The sequence below is a fragment of the Schistocerca gregaria genome, chromosome 9 (genome assembly GCF_023897955.1).
Source record: "Schistocerca gregaria isolate iqSchGreg1 chromosome 9, iqSchGreg1.2, whole genome shotgun sequence".
In the NCBI taxonomy this organism is placed as follows: Eukaryota; Metazoa; Arthropoda; class Insecta; order Orthoptera; family Acrididae; genus Schistocerca; species Schistocerca gregaria.
Window position 1 is genome coordinate 172,012,356 of NC_064928.1, and position 20,671 is coordinate 172,033,026.

A 20,671-nucleotide genomic window follows, 5' to 3' on the forward strand; every position below is an offset into this window, starting at 1 on the left:
GGAAATATCACTTCACTACCCAAACACAGCCCCCAAATACTAGACCCAGTGTTGAACCTTGTCTAGAACAGTTCCGACCGCCTTCTCAAAGGGATCCTCCTCCCCTCCCCCAAAACCATCCCTTTCAGACATTTCAGGAATTCCTCACATCCAGTGTTGCCTCCCAGTCCTTCTTGAAGAACATTCCGACAAGCCCCAACATCACCCCAGCTGAATCCCATGCCATTAAGCAGCTGAAAACAGACCGTTCTATTGTAATCCTTCCGGCGGATAAAGGCTCCACAACTGTGGTACTTGACCGTGTGGAGTATGTGGCAGAAGGACTGTGTCAACTCTCCGACACCTCAACCTACAAAGCTGTTACTCAGGATCCCATTCCCTCCATCCAGACTGAGCTGCAGAAAATCCTAAAAATCCAAGGTCCCTCACAAGGCCTCACAATGGCTTCCATAGACTTACTCACTCCACCTGAGCCACGTACCCCTACCTTCTACCTATTACCCAAAATCCACAAAGAGAACCATCCTGGCCGTCCCATTGTAGCAGGCTTCAAAGCCCCAACAGAACGTATCTCAGCTCTGGTAGACCAACACCTCCAACCTATCACCCGCAGACTCCCATCCTACATCAAGGACACAAACCACTTCCTAGAATGCCTTAAATCCATTCCCACTCCTCTCCCACCTGAAACCTTTCTTGTCACCATAGATGCTACATCCCTTTACACAAACATCCCACACACCCATGGTCTCTCTGCCCTTGAGCACTACCTCTTCCAACGCCCACCCGAAGATCTTCCAAAAACCTCGTTCCTTATCACACTTACCAACTTCATCCTCACCCATAATTACTTCACTTTTGAAGGCCAGACCTCCAAACAAATCAGGGGAACTGCCATGGGAACCAGGATGGCTCCGTCCTATGCCAACCTCTTCATGGGCCGCATGGAGGAGGCTTTCCTGAAGACCCAACAGCTGCTTCCCCTGGCCTGGTATAGGTTTATAGATGACATCTTTGTGGTCTGGACTCATGGTGAAGAAACACTTCCTGGATGTTGACCTTCATCTTGTTGAAGCTCACATCCACACCTCTGTCCATATCAAACCCACCAACAAACAACAGTACCTTCACTTTGATAGCTGCCATCCATTCCACATCAAACGCTCCCTTCCCTACAGCCTAGGTATTCATGGCAAACGTATCTGCTCCAGTGACGAATCCCTCAACAATTAAACCAATAACCTGACCAGTGCTTTCCTCTCCTGCAACTATCCTGCAGACCTTGTCCACAAACAGATCTCCCGAGCAATACATTCCTCCCCGTCCAACAACAATATTCCTACCCTCAGACCACACAGAAGCATCCCCCTTGTCACCCAATATTATCCTGGCCTCGAATACATCAATAAATTACTCCGCCATGGATATGACTTTCTCAAGTCAACCCCTGAAATGAGATCATCCCTTGACAAAATTCTCCCCACACCACCCAGAGTTGCCTTTCGTCGTCCCCCTAACCTCTGTAACATCCTTGTTAAACCCTACAATATTCCCAGACTACCTTCTCTACCCAGCGGTTCCTACCCCTGTAACCGACGCCGCTGCAAAACCTGCCCCATGCATCCCCCCACAACCACCTTCTCCAGCCCCGCTACTGGTAAAACATACGCAATTCAAGGCAGGGCCACATGTGAAACTACATATGTCATTTATCAGCTGACATGCCTGCACTGCAGTTGGTATGACAACAACTAAACTGGCTGAGCGCATGAACGGACACAGACGAACTGTCCGCCTAGGAGATGTCCAATACCCAGTAGCGGAGCATGCCCTCCAGCATAATTCTAGGGACCTAGGAACCTGCTACACCGTATGTGCCATTCGGCTTCTCCCACCCAACACCAGTCCCTCTGAACTGCGGAGATGGGAACTTGCACTCCAGCACATCCTTTCATCCCGCCATCCCCCTGGACTGAACCTACGTTAAACAACCTCACTCCCATTTACTTTTCAGTCTTCTCCTCTTTCCCTTTCCTCTTTAGCTATTCATGCATCTTTTCATCCTACATCTTTATAATATACACCTCTTTCCTTCTGTATGCATCCTGTTTGGTTTGAAGCTGGCACAGTACCTACAGTAGAATATCTTTGGCTTCCCTCTGACAACCATGCCTCCATCCTTGCTACCTTCCCTGTTTTCCTTTCCCTGTTGCTTCATAACCTGGGTTGTGAGTAACTAAATCCACTTTCCCTTCTTCCCTTTCTTTCCCCTCTCTCCTCCCTGATGAAGGAACATTTATTCTGAAAGCTAGGAACTTAAATTTTCGTTTTTTTTTTCCTTTTTTTTTTTTTTTTTTTTTTTTTTATCAGCTGTACTGAGCTGAGGTAAGTACTGGCCAGCCCCTCTATCTCTTTGTTAGTAATTGTTTCACATCTTTATATGAGATTTTCCATTAATTTGTTAGGATCTTCAGCAGACATGGCAAGTTCATGACCCATAGCAGATGAAGTTTATTTGACCATGATATTCACCTGTTCCATGGGAAGCAAATAACAACAACAACAATAATAATAATAATAGTAACAATAACAATATTTGACATCACTTGTGATTGTGCCAGCAATAAGAGTGCAAATGCCAGATTCAACAGTTTTGTGACACTTAAACCACTGTTTTGAGAAGGGTAATGATAACTAGCAGCTTGCAAATACAGATCAGTGAGAGGCCACAAAGCCAGGACATTAGACCAGCCACTCATCTATTGCCCAAGTGCAAATGCTGGGATTCGAGGCCTGTAGCTGTGTTCTCCAAATTGTAGATGCAGAAGTCCATAACAAATCAGTTGTATGGTGAGGGGTTCTGGAAGTCAATGTCCCCACCTCCTGCCACCAGTGCTTTTTTAGAGAAAAAACTTATAAATTGACGAGAGGCTGTAGCTCTCCACCGTTGCACCTCGAGATGAAGAGCAACAGTCTCGTCGAAATATTGTGCAATTTCCGTGACAGTATCCGACACGATGCCTGAGAACCTGTGAAGATGGACCAACTTAGTATCTCCATCTTGAAAGTGAATACTTTATATTTGTGCTTGCCTGAATAAGTTGCACTTTGGTAGCCTCGATTTCCCTGATAGTGTAGATTTCTTCAGGATTTACAGTAAGCTTAGTTTCCCCAAATGAAAGAAGATGAAATCAGTGGAGTATTATATTTGCAGGGACAGCGTTACGTGTGACGACATCGACAGCCGCATCTGTTAAGGCACAGCAACAGCAGCAACAACAGCAACAGCAGCAGCAAGTGTCTGCTCCCACGGCCAGCCTCATACAGATACCGGGAGCAGCGACGCAGTTTGCGGTGGTGTCGCAGGGCAGCCTGTTGTCGGTGGCGGGCAGCGGAGCCAGTGCACAGACGACCTCTGCCCCCAGAATACTGCAGGCTACCCAGTTACAGCAACAGGTAATACAGTACACTGACAGGTGGATGAGTTTGTGAAGAAAGCAGTAGCAATGTAGTGGAAACAGTCTTGATTGTCTTGTGCTCCACGTCTGATTAGTACTAATATTAATAACCATCACAGCTGTCTTAATGTACATTTACTTTTTTACTAGTTATATGCCCCTGCTTTGCAATGGAAGTTAAAGACGGGCCTTTTCATAATGTTGCTTTTTAGGATTCCGTACATCAGTTGGAAAAAACATGACCCTCATAAGATTGCTTTATCAATAAATTAGTTTCTCCTGGGCAAGAAGTCAAATATATTATGAGTGTTCCAAGAAAAGGTACAGGACAACTCTGTTGGTATCACTGAAGTCTTTATTCAAAAATTATCACCAGAGGCCTGAGCACAAATATCCCACTGTTTCATGAGCTGAAAGGTTCTCTTTTTCCAGAATTCCTGTGGCTTCAAGGAACCTAGTGTCTCCATCCCTGGGTAATGATACTGCACAGTGCTGGAGAAATTACGATATGCAATTGAGGTGAAACATCCAGGAAACCTGCGCCAAAAGTCATAAAAAAGAAGTTATGCCAACTCACATGGGAGACATCCTAGCATCCACCTTATAGTCATGATCTCCCCCATGTGATTATCATGCCTCTGGTCCCTTAAAAAAGGCCTTCCTTGAAATCAATAAGCAATTGGGCCCAGTAATCAAAGAACAGAGTGATTGTGTTTGGTATTCGACATCCAGGGTTTCCATTGGCTGCAGACCTTACAGTAACCTAACTCCTGCCAAGTGTTGCACACTACAGAAGCTGATGTTGAGATCATGAACGGCTATGCACCATTGCGCTCTAATCACATCATTGATCCTCCGCTTCTTGTTGTCCGTAATGGGTGAGGCTGCTCTCCTATATCGACCGGTGTTTTGTGTTGAATCATGACCAGCACAGAACTTGGCACACTGTGGCGTGGTGGTCTTCGACAGACGTGCTGCCCCACACACATTCTTCTTTCTCCAGTGGATGTCTATTGGTGTTTGACCTTCAGCAGCCAAGAAATGAATAACAGCATGTTGCTCCTGTTTGGACACATTTGGTTATAATGTTGCTACAGTTCATGTTTCAGTATTTACTACATGCATGTCAGAAAGATATGAATGCCACACTCATCCCTTGCCAAAATTTCACTACCCTAATCGGAGTCATGCTGCATTGTAAATATGCTGCAGCGACATCCTCAAATGCAAGTGTTTTGATTGTCCCTCAGTGTGGTTATCTTATTGGCTAGATGTGGTCATTATCGAAGTAAATTAAGTATTATCCACAGTTAAAGTCCTTTTCAAAGTGTTATCTTTAGCTACATACATCTCACAAACATGGTTGTTATTATTGTTTGTCAGCAATCTTTCTTGTCTTTTTTAACTCTCAGGAATATAAACAGAACATCATAAAATTTTGTAAACTTAAATGTCAAAGATAGTAACCCGGTGTAAATTTCTTCATTGAAAGGTATTATATGCTGACAGTTTGAGCATACAAACTTCTATTGAAGTACCTGATTTGCTGCAAACAGTATTGTAGTATCTGATACAAGACCAGATTCAGCATTATCTGCTACATGAGATTCAGTATTGCAGCAGTATGTGTGATACATGGTGTAATACACTGTAATATGGAACGTAATGAATACAGTATTTTTCAGACTATAAAACATGATCGACTACAAGGCACACCTTAATTTTTAAGCAGTTTTTTAAAATAACATTTAACCACTTTTGTTATTAGATTGCAAAGCCAGACTAGAACAAAAATCTGAAGTTTATAAAACCGAACTGACCTTTAAAATCCCTGAAAATCGTCATCTGAACTTTCATTACTTACACTGCACTTGTTGAAAGGTTTAAAGATAATGTCTTCTTTTACTCTAGGCCACAACTGTTTATCCAATGACACACCTGTTTGATTGTAGGTGATTTGAAAGCTCCGTTCGCTGTGAATTCATGTTGGGTTTCATCCATCATCCATTTGTTGCATTTCTCACTCATGTACACTTTAAATGGTTTATTTATCAAGACATCAAGAGGTTACAATTGTGAAGTAAGTCTTCCTGGAATAACAGCAAGCTCTGTTCTTTCCCTGTCTCAGTTTCTCTTTCACAGAATTTTCCAAATGACTACTAAACTGATACGACACAAGAAGAGAACTCTTCATCAGAAAAGTGCCTTTCCTTTCCTCAGGTACCCTGTTAATCTATAACTTCGTACCAGCCTTGTCCATCCAGCTCTAATCATGTGTGTGAACAACACCATTTGGTGATTTTTCAGGTAGTTTTGACATTGTTTTGTGGCTGAAAATGGTCATCGGATTAAGTTTAGTACCATCAGCACAACATGAAAGGACGACAGTGTAGTGCATTTTTTCATGTCCACTTCTTTTTGTAGTTACAGTTTTAGTATCTTTAATGGCAACAGTCATATTACAAGGAACATCAAACGTCAGAGGAGTTTAGTCCATATCCACTATTTGCCTTAGTTCCACACTGGTTTTCACTCAGTGTTGAATAATAAAGCGAAGAGAAGATAATGTTTTCTCTTCATACTCTTGTGCCATTTTCTGAGATGTTTTGGTTTTGATTCACATGCTAAGTCCATGATACTTCTTAAACTTGTAGTACCAACCAACTCCATCCTTAAAGTCTGCTGAGCTTCACTGTAGCGCTGGGTTATGAGTATGTATTTGAATCATTTTCTTATGAATTCCAATGTCATTTTGATGGTGTCCTTGAATCAATTTCAGTAAGTCATCTTCTGGTTTTGGTCATTTGCATTCAGTTCTCTATTTGCACATTTAGTCTTCTTAATTTTTTCTGTTATTCTTTACTAGCCTGCAAAATGCGAAAGGTTTTCTTTTGTTGGTGGAGGGCCAAAATGTTGCTTAGCTGATCTGTTTCTGCAGTCTTCTGCATATGCTGTTACTTTCAATTTACAGCCTGCACCATATAAATACCTTTTATTTTTTCCATTACGAAACTAGCCACTAAGAAAAATATTCTAGGGTTACTGATAACACAAATCACTTTCAATTCAATTTAACTGACACAGTAGACTGCATGACATGTCATAGGCTAGACAGTGTTTTTGGTTTGTGATAACGGGGTGGGACGAAGACAATGTTAGCAAGCTTCTGAATCCTCTCATGTTCGTTGCATTGGTGTACTGCTGTTGTCAGTTGGATCCAATGTTGCCAATAGAGATTTTTCACGCAGCACCGAATATATGGCCATTTTTAAGAATGGCGGGGATTTTAAAATCAAACACTGGACATTTTTGTATTTCTTTTGAGTATAAGACGCACTTGAATTTTGGAGTCAATTTTTCAAAGAAAGAAATGTGTCCTGTAGGATATAAAATACAGTATAAGGTGACCAATGAAAATTTGTTTCAAACTGGAATTCAAAATCACGTTGAATTAAAGTGATCCATATACTTAATGGTTGGATGAGCCACTGTCATCCACCAAATCCATTCCCGCATTGGTGCTGTTCTGTTTCACATACAACACTGAAGACTCTTTGGTAGTAGCATTTGGAAATTACAGGTGGGAACATCAGAGATGTGAAAGTTTGAGACACACATAAAAGCATTGTCAAATAGCCTAACTATTTATGAAAGCAGGAAATCTGGGTTAAAACTGTGATCTGGCACTAATTTTCAGTTGGCGTGACATATTAATTCTCATGTTGCAAATGTAGAATTTTGTATCAAGTACTGTTAGAGAGTGCAGGCCAAGGTACTGAGAACTGTAAATTGTTTCTTAAACAGAATGAGTAGACAAAGCATATTAACCCTTACTAAGCACAGGAACAAGATCACCTGAAAATCAAATTTATAGCTTTACAAGTGGGATTTTTAATTAAAGTGTGCAAGCTTCTGCTGTCCTCTTCCTGCACCCACCCCCCTTTCTTCGCACCCCTTCCCCATTCTCACCATGTAACCCCCCCCCCCCCCCCCCCCCCCAGTCTCTTCCTTATCTCTATCAATTAGGTGGCATAGAGGTAACACACTGGTTTGTTAACACTTCAAATCCCTGTCGGACCATCCAGATGTAGGTTTCCCTAGGTTGCTTAGGGTAGATGACAGACAGGATGATTTCTCAGGAAAGGACACGACTTACTTCCTTTCCTACCCCCAAGGGTGTGCTTTTTTCTAGTGACCCCATTGTTAATGGAATGTGAGTATCTAATCTTCCTTCATTTTTAGGGTTCCGTACGTCAGTCGGTAACAATGGAACCCTTGTACAATACTCCCTGTGTTATCTGTTTGTCTGTCTGTCCCTGTTTGCCTGTCCATCTGTTAAGATCCCTTTATGTCAGAAACGGAGGTAGATATCGTGTTGAAATATATGTCAGGCACTGAAGTCTACAGTCACTTGGTGAAGCTTCTAAGTCAGTGCAGTAAAAAAAGGGGGGGGGGGGCATTTATGTCACATTTTGATAGTTGCACATTCACTCGTCAAAGTCTATTAAGCACTTTTTATTGATGAAGAATCATAAAATTTGTGGCAAGAAGCATGGTTTCACAGTACAAGTAAAGGGAAAAAATCTGAAAATTATTAACTGGTAATTATGTGAAATTAAAAAATGTTTGCCATTTGTTGTCCATCTGACTGTCAGTCTGTCTATTAAGGGTGCAGTTTCCCAGGACATGGTGAAAGTATCAAGTTGAAATTTATGTCAAATGCTAAGGCCTATGTTCCCTTGGTGGTGTATATAGTTGGTGTAAATAATTTAAGTTTATAAGTGAATGTGATCAAAATACATGGCCATACATGTCACATGTTTTGATACTCGCAAATTCACTCATCAAAACCCATAGAAGAACCATCTTCATCCATGTGAGGCCTGATGGTTTAGCAGTAAAACACATGCTGGGAACCTGAAATGGGGTAGCTTAGGGTCACGCACCGTGCCGTAGTGACATCCAATAGAATTATTATTGTTATCTGTATACATAATCAAGATTGTGCAGAGCCCTCAGAGTACGACTCCTACTTGCACTGTCTCTCTGTCTGTCTGTCTTCTGTATCTCACTCCATCAGAATTGAAGGAACTGACTCGTCTGTAAAAATCAAAATACAAAAATGCTGATTCTTTCATCACATCCTGTTAACAACATGCTAATCCACTGATGACTCTCTTTATACTTTGTAATGTCTGAATTGGAATGATGGCAAGTGGAATAACATTTTTTGTCGTGGTTTTCTCTTTCGTAAGGTGGTGCAGTGAACTTGCATTCGGGAGGATGGTGGTTTACTTCACCATCAATTTTTGTGTGGTTGCCCTACATTGCATGGGGATAGTTTCTTAGGCAATTTGCCAGTGGATTTTCTACTGCTTCCCAATCAAATATATATTCATGTATCTCTAATGACCTTGACATTGATGTGAAGCCAAGCTGTAAAGCTTGTGTTGTTCCTTTTTCATTATGTTAATTGTACGTGTTCCTCATTTGAAATACAATATCCCAAAATGATATTACAGTGGTGACTTTGAACTTCTTTCTCTGCTGAGGTCCTTTACATAGGATTTAATAACACCAGCATTTAATAGTCCTATATTTTAGTGAAACACCTTTAAGTAAGCTAATCGTTTTAGTTATATTCTCCACTAATCTGTATCATATGTATTTTTATTTTATATCTAGCACCATAGGACAGAATTTAGGAAAAAATCTCTGTGCTTATAGAATGAGTCAGTACATGAATTTATTTCAGAAAAGTAATAATGTACAAAATAAAATTTATGTGAATCCTATGCAGATATCAAGCTGTTGAGTATATTTTAGCATAATCAACAATATAACACAGGAATTAAATTAATTTTTTGCAGAAACTCCCTGGAATAGAAGGGGTGAGCCATCAGAAAACTCTTCAGTCTAGATTTAAAAGTTAGAGGATCACTGCTAAGATTTTTTAAATTCTTGTGGTAGCAGAGCAGAGGGAGTCGAGGAGGTGCGATCCAAGTGCAGATTGGATTTTGCCTAGTATTAACCGCTTGAAAGCTGCTAATTCATGGAAAGAAGCTCATATAGTTAACAAAAAATGGCATTGAACAAAATGTATATTGAGAAGCCATTGTCAGAATTTGCAGACTCATGAGCAGGGGTTGACAAGAGGTTTGTGAACTGACACCACAAATTGCTCAAACTGCCAATTTCTGAGCCAACGATACACTTTGTGAATGGAAAGAATTACCCCAGACTATAATGCCGTATGTCATGTATGAAGAAAAATAAGCAAAGTAGACTAATTTTTGTGTTGGGCTATCACTTCTTGCACATACTGCTCTAATAGTGAATATAGCAGCAGTCAGTTTTTGAAGAAGATCCTTAACATGGTCTCTTTATGACAGCTCATCATCTATCTGAACACACAGAAATTTGAACTGTTGAGATTCTGTGTTATAGGAATGTAAGTTTTTGTTTAGTTGTGAGTTTGGAGAAGCAAAAACTGAATTTCCCTGTGACTTAGTATCAATTTAGTTTTTCCACAAGGCATGAACTTTATATCTTGAACTGTTGCACTCAACATTGTTCACGACCAATTAGTGTTGTCAGCAGACACGTATACTTTCAAATCATCCGTCAAGAGGCATACATGAGGTACGTGAGAAAAGGAATGAGACTGGTTTTTTACCTATCAAAGTTTTTTTTAACAACAATATTGTCCCCTTCAAAGTAGTTCCCTTTGTCAGCTATACACCGGCAGAGTTTTTGTTCGCAGTTTTGGCAGCAGCGCTGAAGGGCTTCAATTGATAGGGTCTTTAATATGTTGGTCATATTCTTTTAATTGTTCTACAGAGTTCCAAAATGGTATCCTTTTAACACATTTTTCAATTTCAGGAAAAGAAAAGGTGAACAGGGGAGCTGTGGAGCAGCAGAAATGCCTTTTGAGATAAAAAAATTCCATGATGGAAGTAGCCATGTAACAAGGGGGTTGCCATGATGCAATGTCCACTCATCTGCAATGTCCAGTCTCACTGAACTCACCTTTTTCCTGAGCCTTTCAAGAACATCTTTGTAAAACACTTGGTTGACAGTGTGTCCTGAAGGAACAAATTCCTTCTGCACGATACTTACACTGTCAAAAAAGCAAATCGGCATTGTTTTGATCTTTGATGTGCCAATTCGAGTTGTTTCCTGTCGAGGAGATGTCTCGGTGTGCCCGTACCACTTTGCCACAGAATCATACTCAAAAATCCAAGGCTCATCACCTATGATCACGTGGCTGAACCATTCATGGTCATTGGCAATCCTCTCAAGAAGATCAATTCGCACATTTGTGTGATCATCCTTGTGCTCATTTGTGAGGTCTTCCGGCAAAATTTTGGCACAAACCTTTCACGTGTCCGAAACTTCGGCCACAATCTGATGTACAGTCAAAGTTTTTTAAGTTTTATTGGTCACTCATCAGCCTTATTATTAAATGCCTGTTTGATCTCACAAGAGAACACCCACCTTCGATGTTCTCGTTTGCTTTTGAAGTTGAAGCTCTCCGTGAATGAGGTTCATCTTCAGCCAATTTGTGCCAGTTAAACCCTTGTGCTCTTGATTAGGAATATCCCCTGTAGGTCTGTTTCAGCTTTTCATAGGTCAAACTTGCAAATTCCTCAAGTTTAACACAAAACATTGCTGTAAATTCTGCTCTTCCATTTTTGTAACACACAGCAAAAACACAACTTCACTGATGTCTGTCTCAAAAATCATGTGACAGTTGTACAGAGCTGAAACTCTGACTGAGCATCTGGAAGGGTCTACAAAAATAGAGCAACACAGCATTGCCAGATCACTTGCAGTGCCGTCAGTCTCATTACTTTTCTCACACACCTCATATACAGGGTGTGTGGAAATTCCCATTACAAATTTCCAGAACTTGAATAGGTGAGTGAGTAATAATATTTTGGATGGGAGCCCCTGTCTGGAAGTGTCATCCAATGATGCTACAAAGTGTCAGAGTTACAAATGCCGGCACCTCTTAATTTATGTACATACAGGGTGATATCATGATCATGTTGCAAACTTTCAGGTGAGATGGAGAGGATAAATGTATCAATTTGAAGTGAGGCTCCCTTATTGTAAATTAATGAGTTGGAAGTTATGAACAAAAACCTTTCTGATACCTCTGACAGTGGAATACCTGTAATGGTATTGTTGTTCCGATGATTGTAGGGCAGGCAACCTTCAGAGGTGATAGTATGGACCAAAACAAGAAAAAACTGTCTAGTACAAGGAAAAAAAGTCTGATAAACATGGGCTCTAAAATGCATACCTTTAAGAGCTATAAGGACTTGTTCGATAGAGTAGTTTTTTTTTTTTTTTTTCACACTAGTGAAGGTGAACAAGTGCTCACAGCTCTTAAGGTATGCATTTTAGAGCCTATGTTTACTACACTTTTTTGTAATTTTCTTTCAGATTATCACCTCTGGAAAGTTATATGCCCTACATTCTTGGTAATAACAGTACTGGTACATGTATTCCACTGTTAGAGCTATCGGAATGATATTTTCTTGGAACTATCGACTCGTTCATTTCCAAACCAGGGACTCTTACATCAAAGCGATACATTTATCCATCTGAATCATTCTTGAAAGTTTATAACATCATCACAAGATGACTCTGTATATATACATACATTTACAGGCACTGGTGCGTATAACTTTAACACTGTATAGTATCATTGGATGACGTTTCTGAACATGGGATTGTTCCCCTCTGCAAATCCTACAAGTCTTAATGGGAATTTCCGAACACATTGTATATGGCAAAACAACAGCCAACTATTTTTCATCCATATCCAAACTTATGCTGTCACTCTACAGTTCCATTGACCCTTCCTTTTTCTTTAATATTTACATTGTTGACTGCCTCCAAGGAATTCAGTACTTTTTGGACCCAGGACTGTGCAGTTCACAGAGCTTCTACAAAGGGATTTCAAAAAGTAATTTACATATTATTATGGCAGGTCAAGTAACTTTTACTGAATGCTGCTACATGTCAAATTGAGATAAATTCGTGACACCAGTTTTCTACATAGATGCCAAGTTTCTGTAAACAGTAATCAGAACATTTTACCAATTATTCAGTCTCTCGATGATAAAAATCTGCTCGTTGGTCACTGAGCCAGTTGAGAAAACTGATTTTTGAACGTCTTCATCATTGGAAAATCTCTACCTCCTCCCACCTCAGATGTTATTTCTGCTGCTAGGAATATGGAAATCACATGGTGTGAGAGCTGAATATCCCAATCAGCATTACCCACGTCTGAACAGCCTTTGTCAGATTGTTGGCACCATTTCACGACAGCTAGATGCAACGTTTTGTTTGGTCCATATACTACTAGAATTTTGCAGTGAAACTGTGTGCAATTGAGTTGTTTTGCCCAGAATCGACTGTCCTGTATACTTCAACTTTGGAATACATTTCCGATTGCTGTGCCATTTCAGTCGCACACTCTGATATAGCTGTTATCTGTGCTGTAGCAGAATGTACACTCTCGTCTGACAATGCGCCACTCTTGCTGTGCAGTGGTTTTAACACGGGACGATATGCGTAACTTTCTTTCTGAAGCCACTACATGTAACTGCATTACAACAAGCAATTCAATTTTGGCTTTTCCTTCTTGTAATTGTGGCATCTCCTGAGTGTGGATCTTCCCCAGTGATTACATGTCCTTGGAGTAGGTGTGAAAAGAAGAGTATAAATTAACGAGCTCCTTGCCAGGCCATGAAGGTCTTAGGAATGCCTACTGGTTGCCATGTCATTCCATGTCATTCTCTGCCTTACAGTGTCATTCAGATGAGATAAGGAGGAGCATGTCGTCAGCACACCGCCCTCGTGGCCATCTTGCGGACTTTCCAGACTGTGGAGCCACTATTACTCATTCAAGTGGCTCTCCATTGGCATCATGAGGCTGAGAGCATTCCATATCAGCCCACCCACCAAGGAAAAATCTTTGGCAGTGCTGGGAATGGAACCCGGATGCTCTGAATGGCAGCCATCAACACAGACTGTTCAGCTGACACCTAATATAGACACTTAACAAATTTAACTTACACCCAATCACTGTAATAAATGTTAGTTGACTGTAGTTATTCTTTTGACAGCTGCACATTTCTGTCATTTGACGATAAGAGATCATGAGAGACGCCCGCCATACACTGTATGAGAGGTGTGGATCACTACAAGTTCCTTACTGGTGTACCTGGTACTGGACTTGCTTATTATGCTTTAAATGTATACTTTTTTAATTTTGCAGCAACAGCAGCAGGCGGCAGTGAAACTGGTGCAAACACAGGGAGGCACCATCGCGAGCACTGCGCAAGCGACGCAACTGAGAGTCGTGGGGACGGCGGGTGCTGCAACGGCAGCTGGCATCAACTTGGCACACATCGGTGGCAAGCCCGTCATCATCGCGGCAGGCAAAGGGCAGGCAGCAGGCCAGGTGAGACACACCTGGCGCAGCGCACAAGTTTCGGTCATTTCTCATAGTGCGATTGGGTGTGACCAGACAAAATAGTCAAGTACAGAGCACCGTGATATACCTTGTTGTTATGAGAACATTTTTTTGCATACCGCTACATATGTAAATACATAGCTGTACCACTATGTAGTTGCAGCTTCTTACTGAGAATATTTGTTGTTAGTTTGCAAATATTTTTTTGTTGTCATTGTCTTCAGTCTGAAGTACAATTTGTTGCACCTCTCCACACCTGTCTGTCATGTGCAAGACTCTTCATCTCTGCATAACTACCACAACCTATATCCATTTGAACCTGCGTACTGTACTAAAGCCTTGGTCTCTCTCTACTGCTGTACCTGTCCCTCCCCTCCCCCCTCCCCCCACCCCCTCCCTCCCCTCCCCCAAAACACATGCACCCAATTCCTTCCATTACCAAATTGACAATTCTTTGATGCATCAGGATGTATTCTGTCAACTGATCCCTTCTTTGAGTCATTTTACACCTTAAAATTTCTTTTCTCCCTAATTCAGTTCAGTGTCTCCTCACTAGTTACTTGATACACCTATCTCCTGTAGAATATTTCAAAAACCTTTACCTCTTTCTTTTCTGATTTGCATATTGTCCACATTTCACTTCCACACAACACCACATTACAGACATACAGACAAATATCTTCAGGAAAAACTTTCTAACACTTAAGTTGGTATTAGATGTTAACAAATTCATCTATAATTTGCTAGACAGCATAGGTAACAGTATCAGATTAGTTGTTTCTTTTCATGCTATTGTGTAAAGCAGAGATATTTTTATGTTTTACTCATTTGTTGCCAGCACGTCAACCAGAGGTGAATTTTTCTTTTGCTTGACACCCTTGATACTGTTCAACTTAGACATTCATTCAGTTATTTTTTTGTATTCTGCAACAGAATAAAGTGCCTGCATATCACTCCTTGCTTTCATTTATGTAAACTATTAATATGTGAGAACCTAGTAAATTTCAAAGATGGTAGAGTTTTCCATACTAATAGCTCAGGGCTTGCCTGTGTGGGTACTGGTTCCCACAGAATGCCAATGCTTTATATGTGAAGTACTCCGTATGATATCCTACCATGAATAGTACTGGCCAACAATACATGCGAAGCCTGTATTGCTAGATGAAGTTGTAGTGTTTGCATTCATCAGCTGTTTAAAATTTCCGATGAACCGTGGAAAATCTGTCAAATTCTTCAGGACAGTGTGGTTTATTTGCACACTTGACCTATAAAATTATTATTTTCACACTTCACTATTAGCAGATTTACTGCTTTCATCACCAACATTATACAGTCTTCAGTAGATTACAAGCAGACCATTCACTACCAAATAGAAGATGAAAATTAAACTTTACAAAAAGTTAAATTCATACATCTTTTACATGCCATTGTTGTTGTTTTGTTTTTCTTTAATTACAATTACAGTAATAATGGCCACAGGAAACATGAATGAAACAGTGGTGTCTTGTGGTCACTGGCCTTTGGCTATACAAATTTGTCTCTCTGGCCAGCACAGTGACAGTCCACTCTTCACCAAGTATATGCGACTGTTAGGCTCTGATCCCTGCTCATTCAATTGTTATGTAAAATGTAAACATTTTGTAATGATTTCAGAAACCATAATTGATCAAAATTCGTTAATTATGTTTTGAAAAGAAATATTTATCTTAAGTCACTCAGACAACGAAGGTAAGAGTGTGATTGAAAAATTCTGTCATGCTGCAAGACGCACCCAAGCCTCAGCTTTATCTTGCAGCACAGGCTGTGGGGTGCGTCAGTTACTGCTATTTACGGTAGGGCATTATACAGCTTGTTTCACGTATAACGTATCTATGTTGTGTGGAAGCCTGTTTTAAAGTAGTCAACTCCCAAATGTTGTATGAATTTGATCCCAATGATCAGACACTGTGTCAGGTGGCATATTTTCTAAAACTATGGGCTGAGGGTGATATCGGAAAAGCATCCCTGAAAATGATTGCACAGTTTAGCAAAGGCATGATGTTTTAATTTATTACTTCTTTACCACTATAGCTATTGCAACACATTTTACAGACAGTAACCATATATACACTGAACATACTAGACAGATTATTTTGTTGTATAACACATACTATTGGAGATATGGTATTTTATATGTGGGAGTGTGAGTTCTTAAAGAATTGGGAGTGAGATTCACTGGTAGTTTTCTGGTCTCCTTGCTACCCAGATCTATATCCAACAGTGGGTAATGGCTTGAGTCATAAAAATGTCTCAAATTTCTGTGTTCAGTTTTCACTAACCAATCACCTACATAGAAAGACTACAATTAGTCTGCTTCTGTTTCTGACTATTGAGCAAAATCAGCTTATATTTCAAAAAACATCGACTCAGTGACTAGTGTACTGAGGAGGTTCACTGTGTGACTTACAGTAACATAGAGGTGTATCGAAGGCTGCAATACCTTTGACTGTCCGTGAACATTTAGCTATGAAGAAGATCTGTTCTTGATGGAGTCCTCTCAGTTTGACCAAAACTCTAAACCAGGCTTGTGTCCATTGGTGCAAGGAAAGACTCAAAACATTTAATCGAGGGAAATTCAAAATCGGTATACAACATTGTAACAGGAGACAAAACTTTAATATACACTGAAGAGCCAAAGAAACTGGTACTGCTTGTAGTGCCCCCGTGAGCACGCAGAAGTGCTGCAACACAATGTGGCATGGAGTCGACTAATGTCTGAAGTAGTGCTGCAGGGAACATACACCATGAATCCTGCAAGACTGTCCATAAATCCGTAAGCATATGAGGGGATGCAGATCTCATCTGGACAGCTTGTTCCCAGATATGCTCAATAATGTTCATGTCTGGGGAGTTTGGTGGCCAGCAGATGTGTTCAAACTCAGAAGAGTGTTACTGAAGGCACTTTGTACCAATTCTGGAACTGTGGGGTGTCGCATTGCCTTGCTGGAATTGTCCTAGTCTTTTGGAATGCACAATGGACATTAACAGATGCAGGTGATCAGACAGGATGCTTATGTATGTGTTACCTGTCAGAGTTGTATCTAGACATATCATGGTCCCCATATCACTCCAGCTGGATATGCCCAACAGCATTGCAGAGCCTCCACCAGCTTGAACAGTCCCCTGGTGACATGCAGGGTCCGTGGATTCATGAGGTTGTCTTCATACCCGTATACATCCATCTGCTCGATATAATTTGAAACGAGACTCGTTCAACCAGGCAACATGTTTCCAGTCATCAACAGTCCAATGTCAGCCTTGATGGACCCAGGTGGGGTGTAAAGCTTTGTGTTGTGCAGTAATCAAGGGTACACCATTGGGCCTTTGGCTCTGAAAGCCCATAACAATGATGGTTCACACACTGACACTTGCTGATGGCCCAGCATTGAAATCTGCAGCAGTTTGTGGAAGGGTTGCACTTCTGTTACATTGAACAATTCTCTTCAGTTGTCATTGGTCCCATTCTTGCAGGATCTTTTTACGGCCTTAGTGATGTCGGAGGTTTGATATTTTACCCTATTCCTGATATTCACGGTAACTCGTGAAATGCTTTTACGGGAAAAACCCAACTTCATCGCTTCCTTGGAGATGCTGTGTCCCATCCTCGTGTGCCAGCTACACCACCACATTCAAAAACTCACTTAAATCTTTATAACTTGCTATTGTAGCACCAGTAACCAATCTCTAACAATTGCGCCAGACACTTGTTGTTTTATATAGGCTTTGCCAACCACAGCACCGTATTTTGCCTGTTTACGGTTCTCTGTATTTTAATAGGCATGCCTATACCAGTTTCTTTGGCACCTCAGTGTCTATGCAAGAGCTGAAAACTAAAACTGCTGTCATCTGTGTGCATGTTCCAAGGTGAACTGAAACTGATAAAAGTTATTCGGTCATGAAGCACTTCTGAGAAAATGACAGCTTGCTTCTACAAGTACTCTGGACATATGGCCATTCTGCTAGAGGATTGAAGAGCAGTTAATGCCAGATGGCACCAGTATGCTACAATTTGTTTGCCACAAGTCATTGATGAAATCGGGAAAAAACAACTGACTCTTCATCACAGCAAATCCAGCTGTCAAACAACGCCTCAAACAGCTGACTATTTGTCCATACTCACTCCGTTTATTACCTGATGACTTCTAATTGTTTTTGAACAGAGGTTTTGTGGACATCTGATTTTCATCAACTCAAGAAGTTACTGTGTCTTTCCAGAACTGTTTCTGAGGTGTCAACATCAGAGAAGCAAAAACTTTTCCATAATCAGCTCAGATGTATCCAATCTGTGCATATTGTAAATTAAAGGCTATCACGCCAGTTTCTGTCTGTATTTTATGGGTAATCTCAGGAACTTCTGTAGGTGTTTGATACAGTTTTCACTAATAGATAAACTGATTCACAAGGAAGGTTTGTGTATATCACTACATATTGTGAACAAGTCGCTTGGCTGTATATATTTAACGTTACCCATGCAAAACTGGATGGATCACTAGTAGTGTATAAATTTTAAGGGGGAATGCTTTGGGAAACAATTTGTACCAAAAACTTTTTTCTTTCATTGTTCTTGGTAAAAGGTAAAAGAACTTCTGCTCTAATGAGGGAAACTTATGCATTGATCCTCTTTGATTTTTTTTATAGTTATACGTTATCAACTTCCTTAAACAATAAAACACAACTCTCAAAAAAATTCGAATAGTTGCCTTTGAACATTATATGCTTTTTGAGTGCTGTCAACTGTAAAACGGTTCAACTTCACAATCGTACTCACGGGTAGCTCAGTACATAGCATAGAAGTCAAGTAATTGTGAAAGCACTAGTCAAGATCTCAATAGTTGAAACTTTTTTTCACTTTTATTTAAATTTGCTATTTATCAACAAATTGAAATGTTTAAAAAATTGAATTGTAATTATTTACTTAAAATAAGATTTTTAATTCCTAATTGCATGAAAATATTCACAAGAAAGTAAAGTGGATACAAAAATATGAAATGTCAAATAGAAAATAAAATACATAGATTAAACAGTGTACACACACACACACACACACACACACACACACACACACACAGTGATTCAGGTGCCCCTACCAATTTCATTTTATGCTACCCGCAATTCTATATCTGTCCTTCAAAAACCACACATGAGATTTTCATATTTTCTTGCTCAATACATGCGCACTATTAGTCCTACGGAAAAAGGAACAGTATCTTTTTGTAGGAAATGGAAATTTTGTATTGGGGCAAGCTTTTTCTGGGAGCCACATTTTTTTGAGTTATTAAAAAAAAAAAAAAAAGAAAAAAGGTACAAAAGTGACCTTCGAATACACCTCTATCCCCACTCTTAATCTTCACCGGTCAGTGTTTCTAGTATGCTGCTTCACGAACTACTCCCGATATTCACCTTTTTTTGTTCTCTATTGATTGGACTACTAAGTTGAGTGATCTGTTGACATTATTAATTTAAATGTGCCCATGAGAATATGAAAGGAAAATGACTTTTGTAAATGTTATGCTAAAACTACACTGAAACGCCCGAGAAACTGGTAAAGGCATGTGCTCAGCAAATGCCTATATAAGACTACAAGTGTCTGGCGCAGTTGTTAGACTGGTTACTGGTGCTACAATTGCAAGTTATCAAGATTTAACTGAGTTTCGATGTGGTGTTATAGTCAGCACACAAGCAATGGGACACAGCATCTCCGAGGTCACAATGAAGTCATGATTTTGCCGTACAACCATTTCTCAAGTGTACCATGAATATCAGGAATCACGTAAAACATCTAATCTCCATCACTGCGGCCTGAGAAAGATCCTGCAAGAATGGGACCGACGGTGACTGTAGGGAATCGTTCAACATGACAAAAGTGCAACCCTTCCACAAATTGCTGCAGATTTCAATGCTGGGCCATCAACAACTGTCAGCATGTGAACTGTTCAACGAAACATCATCGTTATGGGCTTTCAGAGCCGAATGGCCACTCGTGTACCCTTGATGGTTGCATGACACAAAGCTTTATGCCTCGCCTGGGCCCATCAACACTGACATTAGACTGTTGATGATTGGAAGCGTGTTGCCTGGTCGGAGAGTCTCATTTAAAAGTGTGTCAAGCGGATTGATGTATACAGGTATGGAGACAACCTCATGAACGCACGGACCCTGCATGTCAGCAGGGGACTGTTCAAGCAGTTGGAGGCTCTGTAATGGTGTGGGGCGTGTGCAGTTGGAGTATTATATGACCCCTGATATGACTCTTGACATCTGAAGTAAGCATCGTGTCTGATCACCTGTACCCCCTCATTTCCGTTTTGCATTCCGAAGGACTTGGGCAATTCCAGAAGGACAATGCAACACCCCACATGTCCATATTTGTTACATATGGTGCCTCCAGAAACACTCTTCTGAGTTTAAACTCTTCCACAGGCCACCAAACTCTCCAGACGTAAACATTATTGAGCATATCTGGGATGCGTTGCGATGTGTTGTTCAGAAGAGATCTCCACCTCCTCGTACCCCTATGGATTTATGGACACTGCTGCAGGATTCATGGTGGCAATTCCCTCCAGCACTACTTCAGACATTAGTCGAGTCCATGCCACATCATGAGCCACTTGGTAGGGGCAGCTGAAACACCCTGTGTATGTGTATCTATTTTAAAAATAAAAGATGTGATGTTTATTAAAAA

The 20,671-nt window shown here is 40.6% G+C and overlaps 1 protein-coding gene across 1 annotated transcript in view; it reads left to right on the top strand.

Moving 5' to 3' along the window:
• Positions 1-20,671, top strand: part of LOC126291695 (nuclear factor related to kappa-B-binding protein-like) — a 197,994-nt gene that overhangs the window by 149,199 nt on the left and 28,124 nt on the right. The window contains exons 19-20 of the mRNA XM_049985324.1: positions 3,215-3,456; positions 13,753-13,938. Coding sequence (XP_049841281.1) covers positions 3,215-3,456; positions 13,753-13,938 — 428 coding nt within the window. The remainder of the gene's footprint in view (positions 1-3,214; positions 3,457-13,752; positions 13,939-20,671) is intronic.